This window comes from Camelina sativa, chromosome 3 (assembly GCF_000633955.1).
Source record: "Camelina sativa cultivar DH55 chromosome 3, Cs, whole genome shotgun sequence".
NCBI lineage: Eukaryota > Viridiplantae > Streptophyta > Magnoliopsida > Brassicales > Brassicaceae > Camelina > Camelina sativa.
The window spans coordinates 10,546,674-10,559,641 of record NC_025687.1 but is presented as its reverse complement, the minus strand read 5'-3'; the positions used below and the strand labels follow the sequence as shown (position 1 = coordinate 10,559,641).

Sequence of the window (12,968 nt, the reverse complement as noted above, 5' to 3'; positions counted from 1 at the left end):
GCGCAGACTTTAAGGTCGGCTTGGATTCCAGCTCCGGCGCCGGAATCCGATCCCGCCACAATCAAAACCTGCGGTACCTTTCTAACACTCTCCGTCGTCTTCATTGACGCCGTCGGGCTTCTCCAATTCGCCGGCAAACTCCTTATTCCTCCTAAGCTATACATTTCTCGTCCCTTCCTCTGTTTTCGATTATTTTATATATTTCCTTTTTATTTTTATTCTCATGACTTAAAAATATTTCACTACTTTATTGACTTTAATGTTACATCAATATGTAAATAAAACTATATAGAAACAATCCTTATTTAAATTATGATACATTTATTTATATACTTGTGGTCCACGAATAAAGGACAATAAAGTAGAAAATAATAGATACATTGATAAATTTGAAAGCAAGCTTTTCATATATCATTGATTAATAAGAATTCATATACATACAAGTCTTACAAGACGTTTCAGACTAATTTACAAATCACAAGCTATAATATTTTATTCATTCGGACACACAAGGATTATAAAAGAACCAAAGCTGTTTTTGTTTTACAAATCAGCATCATGCATCATCAAATCATAGAGCAGCTTACGTTACACGTGTAATTATTGTAGTTATATATCATATGTATATATACAAATGGATACTATACAAGTTACCGAGCATGGTTGGTTGGTTGGTTGGTTCAATGTTGCTGCATGAGATTAGTCAACCACGGACCATGAACTCTGACCGAGACACAAGCTACAACACCAAGGGCTCGAGCTGTCTCTAATACCCTCTCTTTCAATCCTCCTCCTCCTACTTTCTTCATCTCTGTTCCCACCATTCTTTTCCCATTTTCACCATTCCCACTCAATAAAGCTCCTCGAGCCGCTTTGTATATACAACCTGTGACTCTTTCATACACTGTATTGCCTTCTGCCAAACTCTTCCCCAATAATCCTTTCATCATGTTCTTCTTCTCTTCATCTTCTTCACTCATTGTTGTCTCAACAATCTTCGTTAATCCTGCTTCTTCCTTCCCATCTAACACCTCTAACAACTTCTTTGTCATGCTTTCTGTTTCGCTTTCGCTCTTAGCAAGCATTCGACGCCATATGAGCAAGCTGCATAGCACAGATCCTTTTTAGTTAGTTAAAGGGTACTCTCTGGTTAGTTAAATGAGTTATTACCATATGTGACCAATCATTCATACCTTGTAGTTACCACAATTATCTTCTGAATTTCGGCTTGAATATCCCTTATGCGAGAGAGGTTGAGCTGAAAAGTTTCCGGTGTAACTTCTGGTGTTAAACCAGATACCTGACTCACCAGCTTCAACAATCCGAGCCTCATTGCCAGATCAACTCTTTCTCCCTTGCATTCTGACACTTGACCTTCTGAACCAAAAAGCATATGAAACTTATAAGTGTATGTATAATCTAAAAGTATGTACAGAATTTACAAAGTTGGGTAACAAGCAAAACCTGCAGTGTCCGTAGCAGTTGACTTGGACGTGGTATTGACTGCAAAGCTTCCACCCGTTTTGAGAGAAATTCCCATGGAGGATCTCTCAACCACATTCAAGGCTGAAAGCATATTTCTGTGCTCTTCCCACTCGTCTTTACAAGACAAGAGAGTTGGTATCCACCTTCGTGTCACTGGTAGTGATTCGTAGGCTTGAGTGGGAGGTCCATAGCGCTTTTCAAAAGCTTGTGTTAGGTAATCAAACCCTGCTGGCCCTTGCAAAAAGGGTTTCATGATTGTTATGCGCCCTATGCCTATCTCTTGCTTAAGTTCCTGATGGATTTGGAACAAAAAATAAAGATACTGATAAGTCGACAAGGAAAGCAAAAAGATCAATTTGCAAGAGCGAAAAAACTTATGGATACAGACCTGAATCTGTTCGAGAATGAAGCGGATCCCCTTGACTATTGCAACAGCACGAAGGTTACCAGATTCATCTTTAACTTGACACAACCTGTGAAGTTCCTTGAGTAAATCCCTGTGAGTGCTTTCATTCTCACTGTCATTAGCTGGGGCAGAGAGTTTCCTAATAGTAGCCAATGAAAACTCAAGCATCTTTCCGAGGTACTCGATATCCAAGGTGCCGGAGTTGAGCAACTACCAACAAAAGACAAAAATGAGAATCACCTATATTTCTTACAAACTAAAATATATATAGAAAGGACAGAAAGATGAAGCAAACCTGTGAGAGAATGTCCAGATCGATAGCTTCAGTTATATCTACTTTCCAGCTATCTGGCACCATTTGGCAGAGTTCGTCACTCACTTCTTTCATAAGGTTAGAGATGCAACTATAGTCTGGCTCCTCCGATTTCACTGATTCCATGACATTATCCCAGAAAGCTCTCTCCATAGTCTCCTTTATCTTTTTCTGCAACACACATTTTAAAAATCAACAACAATGTGGAGAACTACAGAAGCCATATCTAATCCTCCTAGAGTAGAACTTGTCGAAATGCAAACAATGGAAACAAACCTTAAGACTGTCCTCTTCATCCTTCACAGTAGATCCACCAGGAAACTTGAAATTCCAATCGTGAAGGAACTCATTCACCATCAACTCATTCTGTTTTGCAACCTCATCCACAGTGCCATTACTGACTCTTGAGGGTCCAGATGAAGGTGGAGTATCATCCTTAAATAAAGCACGACTAACACGTTTTGAACCTTCAACACCTACACTATCTTTACTTCTGCTGCTTGAACTAGACACAGACTGAACTGGAGATGAAGCTGAGCTTGGAGAAAAGAAATATGCGAGTTGATTAGCCATAGGGCTACCATTCTCCTTAGCCTGAAAGTACTTTGTTCTCGTTTCGGACAACGCACTTTCCATACGCTCAACTCCTGCAACTCCACTCAGGTGTCGTACTTTCTCCGTTAGAAGTTCTTGATCTTGTGTTACCTACAACAAGAATTCACATTATGTAACAAATATATCAGAAAAGAGTCCCTTACTTCACTTTTTAACAATAGCAAAGGTGATGGTTGAATAAGCAAACCTGCAACTGAATTGCTTTCTTATCATGAGTGAGTATAGTCCCACCCCCTTCTGGAGTTAGCTTACATTTTTGAATCATGGAAAGCTCAAGCTGACAGGCCGCTCTTACCAAATCATCTTCCAACAACCGAGCATCCTTAACTTTCCAAATCACAAATGAATTCAAAAAGGAGCACCATGCCTTATCAAATAAATCCAACTGAGATCTCAAGGTCCGAAGTTTTGATTCTCCACCAGAAACCTGAACAGGACCCTCTTTAATAACCTTTATCAACAACTTAAGCTCTCTCACAAATCCTTTAGACGCGTTATTGAGAGCAGCCTCTTGATCACCTTGGCCGTTAAAAACAGCATCTGGATGGCCAAGTATCATAAAGGCAGAAAGAACAACTCTGACAGGATACCTAGACATCTTCACCGGTGTCCCGGTCACATTCCTAACAGAAGAAACCTTCTTTCCTTTTCTGCTCCTCAAATTACTTGGCGTTACCTTTCTCCTTGGAGTGGCAACTCTTCTAAGAAGGTGATCAATGTTATCCAATCTGGACGGTTGAGAAGCGATGGTAACAACACTCTTAGAAGCTTCTAAGCGAACTTCAAGACGATCTAGCAACGATTTAACAGTTCTAAGAGTAATAGGCGACTCAATTAGTACTGCAAGCTGCTCAAATGGCAATGACTCGCTAATCTTCAAACCATCATAAGCTTTTGCCAAGTCTAAAGTTGTCCTCTTCTGCCTGACAAAGCACCTCCAACACCTATAAAGTAATACATCTACTATCAAGAAGCAATTAAAGAAAGCATATACAAAAATAAACATATAAAAGTATTATGTAACGCTGTGTTACCTTGAGAGCTTTCTAGAGAGAAGATCAGCATCTTCCTGCATCATATCGCAAAAGAGACTAATGGAATCACGTTGCCTTCTTCTCTGACGAAGAAACTCGGATCTATGTCTCTTAGCCTCAATTATTATCAATCAAACACACCAAAAAAAAACAAAACGTAAGATAAAGAAAACAGAATTACAAATACAAGTTAACACAAAAACTACAAGTAAACACAAAGACCAAAGCTTACTCTTTGCAACTTGTCTTCAAGTTTGTCCCTCATTTTACTTCTCTCAATCTCACGCTGATTAGAAACAGAGTTGGCAACGTGACGTACTTGTTGAACACGAGCACGTGCTTTCTTCTTCTCAGCTTCAAGCAACCCAAGACGTTTCTTCTCAGCAGCTACACGTTTCTGATTGATCGAAGCACGAACACGTTCCTTGTACTTGCTCTCTCTAGCCATCCTCCTCATCATAGACTGAGACGTTCTCTCTTTAGCACAAGCCCTTTTCTGGTGCGACGCCTTGAGTATCTTCATCCTATTAGCTTCAGCCTTTTGAACACGAGACTCCACTTGTGTTCCAAGCTTCACACGTTCCCTCTCAGACCGTATCTCAACACTCGTTTTCGCCGCTTGTCTTAACTCATCTAACTTCGCTAAACGCATCTGCGCCTTCGCAAGAATCTCCAACCTGACAAAAGTTTCCCAAACAATCAAAAATCAAACTAGAGACTTCGATCGAAAGCCTCAAACTTTGAATTGATAAAAATCAAACCTTTTCTGTTCAGCAGCAAGAAGCCTAGCCTCGATCCGTTGGCCAAGTTCTTCATCAGATGATCGTGAAGGGCTTCTAGGTTTGGCACGAGCCTTTCTCGAAACGTTATGATAAAATTGCTAACACACACACACAAACAAAAAAAGGTAAAAAAAAAAATCAGAATTAAAAAAAGTAACAAAAAAAAAAGAAAAAAAAAAAGAGACTTAGTCATTTCAGGAAAGAGAGAGAAGAGAAGAAGAACCTGTCTTCGTAGATGGGCATGAAGAAGCTTGTCTTCAATATCTTGAACAGAAGATACAGTCTTCTTATTACTACTACTACTACAGTCAGACATAAGCCTCTCACGAATCCTCCGTGGAACTCTCATCATCATCACCGCCGGAGTATTATTATTATTAACCTCCGGCGAAATTTCCAAAACCATCGCTTCCCCTCGATCTTTCTCCTCCATACCTTCGATCAATCAGTAAAACCAATCTCGATCAACGAATCTTTTTGTATCCAATTGAAAATTTCAGAGATGAAAACTCGAAAACAAGAAGAAGAAGAAGAAGAAACAAGAAAAGAAGTTGCTTTGTGTATTTTCTTTCTTTCTTTCGCTTCTTTTTACTAAAATAAAAAAAAAATCAGTTTTTTTATTTGTTTAATAAGAAAAAGAGAAAAGAAAAATAAAAGTACTGTGTTTGGTCACAAAACGTTGCCTTGTGGATCGAAACTAAACTCGACACGTCAGCGAGGAACCGAACCGTGTTTGTTTGACTAAAATGACGATAATACCCCTATTGTTGTAGCAGAATTTTCTGACGCTACCTACTTCTCTGATCTCTCTCTACTGATTAAAATGATTAAAAACTTCTAGAAATATTTATTTCACCCACATTCTCGCATGATCGATATCTTATAATGGCAAATAGTATAATCAAAGTTTAAAAAGTTATTAATCGACAGCTTAACTAATCATCAGATTTTTAGATTATATAAACCAACGTGATCAAAAAAGTTCTCCACTCCTCTTTCGTATACGACGACAAGAGCAGTGGTTTTGAGTGAGGATGTGAACAAAAAAGGTCGTTGGAAGTTTAGATTAGAAGACTTTAGTGGTGGTGGCATGATGTATGTCATTTTTGCGTTAATAAGCAAGCAAACGTTTTTGTTTGTTTTTGTTATCTTTATTTTTTAGAAAGATCTTACTAATTTAATTTGTATTGTATACAATCATAATCTACCGATCGTAACGCATATAATATAGTTATTTAATAAATTTCAGTTTGTCTGATTGCTTTCATCCACAATCAAACAAAAATTAAGTGTATTTTCATGGGAATTGAAATCTCGAAACTATGGTATGATTGTTAATCTCTAGGCCAGCAACGTAACTAGTTACAAAAGGCCAAGTGCATTTATACGATCAATTTTGTTAATTCCATGGTAATTTGAAGTTTGCTTTTTAATCGACAGTTGCATTATAAATGAGTAAGATACGCCATTTAGACCATATACTTAAGATAAAAGTGAGTAGTCATAAATAAATCGCTATCTTCAAGGTCGACGAAGAAAAAAAAGGGAAAAGTAAAAGTGTTCATATTCGATATCTGAATAGGTTATAAGATTAAGAGGGATTAAATGCTTTTTAAATTTTTATACATGATTTGGACCTCTTATCTAATATGATTCACTCAAATTTTATGTATGGGAAGGATCACAACCAAAAAAATTGAAAACTTTTTTGGTGGAAGAAATTTATTTATCAACTTGGCTTTAAAGGCTATTCCACTTGTCACTATTCAAATATTCGAGTTTTTGAGCTTTTTAGTAACAACCTTGGTCACCCGTATAATGCAAAAGCACGTGGTATAAACTTTATAAGAATGTAACGCTTCAATTTCTGTGACCTTCTTTGCGTAGACTTGTCATCAAAATTCAAATGTATCAAGTTTATAAAAAAAAGTATTTGGAGGATTGGTTCTAATTATATAGGAACTAATTATTAATTAAGACGTATGAATTGTTTCTAGGCATCAACGAATTTTTTTTTTTGTATATATAGAAAAATGGATGAAATACGATATATTGAATATGCAAATGATTGAGAGTTAACTCGATATAATTCTCCATCGTATATACTAAAGAAGCCAAAAAGCATATTAACTCACTATATATTTTGATCGTAAAGAAAAAAAAGTTAGTTTCGTTCGAATGTTTGGTGGTGATAGGAGCCTGATAAGATATCTTTTGTCCACCCACGTTTTAGGTACTTGAGCACACTAAAATTGCAAATGAAAAAGATCAACAAATTTCTGATTTACTCATAAGCTCACTCTCTTTGATTCATACACATGAAAAATATCAATAGTAAACTTAAGTTTTCCTCTATCTATCCTTGTCATTGCATTAATGACCAAACGTTTCCAGAATCAACTACCTACCAAAAGCTACACTTGAAGTACCCAATCTCTCGTTGTTTCCATACTTGTCATATAGCTTTTTACCATGGACTCAACCAAATATTCCAGCGTTATGCAGCCTCTTTACCATGGAGTTCCGAGGGAAGAGAGAGACGCCACATTCATTTTCTAAAAACCTGAGACAACCATTTTCATACGTTTTCATCTTCTCGCCAGCCTTGAAGAAGTAAGGAGTTCTCTCTGGTGAAGACAAAGATGTCCATGTCTCAACCTATATACAAAACCACAAAAGCAGAGGTAAATAATTGCAAAATTTAATGTTATAGATAACCCTAGGTATTTTAAAATCATAGATAGAGCAGACTCTCAAATGAAGGAACCTCATCTGGTGTTATGTTATTGTCTTCAACGTGAAGGGATTTAGACAGAAATGTCGTCAAACTAGTAGCTACTGGTGAGTCACAAATAGTTTATATTACATAAATACTTTTTTAAATAAGTATCTCACAAAACTTGTACAAAAGTTATAAAAATTTCTCTCAATTATGGTTTTATAGCTTTTATATAGAAATTATAATATTATCTACAACACTATATGTTCGTAACTACATAATTTTGAGAACTACATAATTTTGATAATGTGATAAGGACAATGATCGTTAAGATCACGATGTGATAAATATCATAATCGTTAGATCCTGATAAAGAATTGTATGAATATAATTATGAATGATATTTAGATATTCCACTTTTTGTTTTATGTTTTTTGAAAAATCTAACACAAATTATTAAAACAAATTTACTTCTTCACTGAAGTGTTTTTCAGTAGCTAATATATCAATATATAGATTTTTGATCCATACTAATAAGAAATACTTGGTATAAATCAAATTTTACAAAAAAAAAAAAACACTCCACCATTTTAATCGACTTGTACAACTATAAATACAAAAGTGTTAAATGATATAGAGATAAAAGAACCAAAATTACAAAGTCAAATTATAATACACTCATATAATTATAAAAATAGAATATATTATGTAATACTATTATCTCTACATTCTCTACATTGTAAATAAAAAAGAAAAATCACAAAATAGTATATTTGTTGACTAAATTAAATTTAATGAACAATAAGGATATCTTAACTATATAATAAACCACTACACGTAGACAAATAGAAATTATACACTACATAATATATTGATGTAAAACTATAGTAGATTTAAAAAAATACAAAAGATATCATTTACATTTATAGTTAATATAACAAATAAATTTTATTTTGCCTTTCTAAACAAAAAATATAGTCCCGCGGGTGTAATATATAGTATAATTATATTTGAATGATATTTAGATATTCCACTTTTTGTTTTATTTCTTTGAAAGATCTTTTGTGAATTGTGTTCAATTTTTGTTTTCAACTTTTTTTTTTTAATTATTGGTTTGGAAAGTAGCCTCACACCCAAAAAAAAAAAACATTAATACGACGTCGTTGTAGAAGCAAAACCAATCAAGGGGATCAATGGTTTAAAGGCTTTAGCAATTTATATGATTACTAAAGAAGAGACTATTGTGCCTATCTTGTTTAGTTTGTAGATTCTATCTCGACTGCTACTACATATATAAGTTTGAATGAAGACTAGATGACATTTGATTCTTTTTCCATCTGTAGAAGGATCTTGGCCTTGGTGTCTAGATATTCAATCCGTGCTGGTTTTGCATAGCAGATTCTTTCTTTAGGCTCTTATTACTGTTAAAGCTCCACAATGGGTAATTGGGTATGAACAATATATGTTTTCTCTTTTGGCAGGGACGCCCTTGATGCGCTCCTGCATGCTAGTCAGATACTGCTGCAGGCGTATGCTAATGACTCATGTTGATCTGATTGAGAAGGTTCTCAACTACAACAGTGCACACTCTCCAAAACTTCATTATATATGCTGTGTTTCTTTTCACTCGGACGTTATTGTCTTCTTCTATTTATTTACTGGTACCCACATACTTTTTTTTTGCAGCTCTGGAAAAATCAGACAACAGTTAGAAGAGGATTCAAATCTGCTGGAAGAGTTTTCCTCTTTAGAGATGCTTAAACACTACTTTCTCAGTATCATATTTTCTGAACTGAAATATTTGTCCTTTTGAGATGTTCACGTTTCATTTATATTGAGGTATAGACTGTTGAATGTGATCAAGTCTTCATTATATTATTTTAGAAGAGTCTTATATTATATAGTTAAGTAATTGATTTGTGTTATGTATAAACTATTCGTATCACACAGCGAAGAGATACAAATAGAATCGTTAACTGCAAAACAGTTACACATGTATGTGTGTGTCTCCACATTGGGTTGTCTTCTAGAGACGTGTCCCTTAGTCAAAGTGTGTCATGTAAACCTATAAATACAGTTTATATATCTAATAAAAGAGTGTGGTTTTCGTTTACAAGAATCAAGTAAACAAATACATTGAGTGTAAAACAAAAACAGAGAAAGAGACAAAAAAGCAGAGTAAAATCTGTGTTTTCCGATCCTTAACAACTTTGAGAGTTCAAAGTCTTACATGGTATCAGAGCTATGGAGACAACAATGCAACAAGTTATTCCAATCTTCAATGGTGAATCTTATGGCTTTTGGAAAATCAAGATGATAACCATCTTGAAGACACGGAAGTTGTGGGATGTCATCGAAAATGGAGTTACGGTGAGTTCGGCTCATGAAAACTCACTGGCGTTAATCAAAGAGAGAGATGATCAAGTGATGAAGGATATGATGGCTCTTCAGATCCTTCAAAGTGCAGTTTCAAATTCAATATTTCCAAGAATCGCTCCCGCATCAAACGCAAGAGAAGCTTGGAACGCTTTGGAAATGGAGTTCCAAGGAAGTTCACAAGTACGAACGATTAATCTTCAGAGTTTGAGAAGAGAATACGAGAATCTGAAGATGGAGGAAGGTGAAACCATTAATGATTTCACAACCAAGTTGATTAACATGAGTAATCAACTAAGAGTTCATGGTGAAGACAAGACCGATTACCAATTGGTTCAAAAGGTTCTTATCTCCTTGCCGCAAAAGTTCGATAGCATCGTTGCTGTCCTTGAACAAACAAAGGATCTATCAACTCTCTCTCTTACAGAGATGATAGGTACTTTGAAAGCGCATGAGAAGCGCTTAAGCCTCCGAGAAGAACGTATCAATGAGGGTGCGTTTTATGGAGAAAAGCTTGGTTCGAGAAAAGGAAACAAGCAAAACAAACGCCATGAGAAGACCAAGAAGTGGTGTGGTGTGTGTAAAATAAACAGTCACAGTGAGGTAGACTGTTGGGGAAAGAAGAACAGAGCTGTTCCTCAAAAGAGAACGACCAGTGAAAGAAAATGTTATGTGTGTGATAGACTGGGGCACATAGCTAAAGATTGCAGACTTATACGAAGTGAGAGAGCACACCTAAGTCTTGAAGAGATAAAAGATGACAATGGAGAAGAATGTCATATGCTCTTTAGTGTTGTTGAAGAAGAAGAAGCTTCAACAATTTGTGAAGAAACATGGTTGGTGGACAGCGGATGTACCAATCATATGTCTAAAGATGCAAGATACTTCAGTACCTTGGATCGTAGCAAGAGAGTCACCATAAGAATTGGAAATGGTGAGAAAGTCTTGTCTGAAGGCAAAGGAGATATACGAGTCTCTACGAACAAGGGAGTACATGTCATCAAAGATGTACTTCTTGTACCAGAACTAGCAATAAATATGCTAAGTGTCTCGCAAATGATATCTAATGGATATCGGGTTATCCTTGAAGATAATAAATGCATGATTCAAGATCCAAAGAGGAGAAAGATCATGGATATCAAGATGGAAGATAAGAGTTTTCCCATACGTTGGAAAAATTCAAGTAAAGATGTTTATGTTGCATTCGAAGAGAAAGAAAGAAAAACAAATCTTTGGCATATGCGGTTTGGTCATGTCAATTTTGACAAAATGAAGATAATGCAAAAGCTAAAGACTGTAGAAGATCTTCCAAAGTTCGAAGTAATAAAGGGTGTATGTGAGTCTTGTGAGATGGGCAAACAATCAAGGAGGAGTTTCCAAAGAGTTCTAAAAGCAATACAAGCAACGTATTAGAGCTCATACACTCGGACGTGTGTGGTCCAATGCAAACCGAATCAATAAATGGAAGTAAGTACTTTCTAACATTTATTGATGATTATTCGAGGATGACATGGGTGTATTTTCTGAAGAGCAAAAGTGAAGTGTTCTCAAAATTCAAGATATTCAAGCCTTATGTGGGGAATCAATCGGAGACTCGGATTAAGAGGCTTAGAACGGATGGAGGTGGTTAGTTTCTTTCAAAAGAATTCATCAAGCTATGTCAAGAGAGTGGCATACATCATGAAGTAACAATACCCTACACTCCACAACAGAACGGTGTTGCAGAGAGACGGAACCGTACGCTTGTGGAAATGGCTAGATCGATGCTCACGGAGAGGAGTTTATCAAATAGGTTTTGGGCTGAAGCTATTGCAACATCAACTTATTTGCTAAATAGATTACCATCGAAGCCATTGAGAAAGGTGTGACTCCATTACAAGTATGGAGTGGGAAGAAACCAAGTGTTAATCACTTGAAGATATTTGGGTGTGTATGTTACTTACATGTTTCAAGTGAGAAGAGAAGAAAACTTGACGCTAAAGCCAGGCAAGGGATATTTGTTGGTTATAGAAATGAATCAAAAGGATACAGAGTGTTCTTATTGAGTGAAGAGAAGATCGAAGTGTCAAGAGACGTGACATTTGATGAAGAGAAGACATGGAATTGGGAGAAGAAGGAAGTAGAGAAATCAATTATGTCACAATTCAAAATCCAGTCTTCAAGGGAACAAGGAGATCAAGGAGCAAACAATGATATAAACTCTCAAGTAGAACAAGTAAGTGATGCATTCAACCGGCTACAAATCTCAGAAAGAGGATTTCAAAACACGGTTGAAGAAGGAGAAAACTTCGTTGGTCCAAGAGGATTCAAATCGATCAACGATTTGATGGAACAAACAGATAAAGTTGAAGAGATGGCTCATATACACGAAATGTGTCTTATAATGGATGAAGAACCTCAAGCTTTGGAGGAAGCAATGAATGATGAGAGGTGGATAGAAGCCATGAGAGAAGAATTGAGGATGATTGAAAAGAACAAGACGTGGCAAGTTGTGGAGAGACCAAGAGATAAAAATGTAATTAATGTATAGATATTTCGTTTGAAGACTAATGCAAGTGGAGAAGCAATCAAACATAAGGCAAGATTGGTGGCTAGAGGATTCACACAAGAATATGGTGTAGATTATCTGGAAACTTTTGCACCGGTTTCAAGATACGATACGATAAGAACGGTAATGGCGATTGCAGCTCAACACAAATGGAAACTCTTCCAAATGGATGTGAAGTCAGCGTTTCTAAATGGAAACTTGGAAGAAGAGATTTATGTAGAACAACCACCGGGATTTGTAGAAGCAGGAGAAGAAGGAAAAGTTCTTAAACTCTACAAGGCACTCTATGGCTTAAAGCAAGCACCTAGAGCATGGTATGGACGCATTGATGGTTACTTTCTCAAAAATGGTTTTGAGAGAAGTATCAATGATGCAACACTCTATGTAAAGAAGACATTGGAGGATATATTGGTGGTCAGTTTATATGTTGATGACATCATAGTCACGGGTAGCAACATGAAGAAGATTGAACAATTTAAAGAGGAGATGAAGAGTGAGTTTGAGATGATGGACTTAGGCGAACTAAATTACTTCCTTGGTATGGAAGTAATACAAAACGAAGAAGGTATATTTCTCTCACAAGAGAAGTATGCAAAGAAGCTTTTGAAGAAATTTGGGATGCAAGATTGCAAAAGCTTGTCAACGTCATTGGCTCCTCACGGCAAGACAGAAGAGGTCTTGAATGAAAAG

The 12,968-nt window shown here is 36.2% G+C and overlaps 1 protein-coding gene across 2 annotated transcripts; it reads right to left on the bottom strand.

Annotated features, from left to right (window-relative positions):
* LOC104776415 lies at nucleotides 412–5,221 on the bottom strand. 2 transcript variants are annotated; one of them, XM_010500481.2, is made up of 11 exons: nucleotides 4,859–5,221; nucleotides 4,615–4,733; nucleotides 4,086–4,530; nucleotides 3,854–3,969; nucleotides 3,007–3,763; nucleotides 2,481–2,909; nucleotides 2,187–2,375; nucleotides 1,874–2,101; nucleotides 1,465–1,777; nucleotides 1,194–1,377; nucleotides 412–1,104 (listed from the first exon to the last, which is right to left on the bottom strand). In XM_010500481.2, exons 1-11 carry the CDS (start codon nucleotides 5,066–5,068, stop codon nucleotides 681–683), a joined length of 3,414 nt encoding a protein of 1,137 aa, XP_010498783.1. In that variant the 5' UTR covers nucleotides 5,069–5,221; the 3' UTR covers nucleotides 412–680. The 2 variants fall into 2 exon arrangements, with proteins under 2 accessions (XP_010498783.1, XP_010498784.1); XM_010500482.2 differs by having other exon boundaries at nucleotides 1,194–1,374.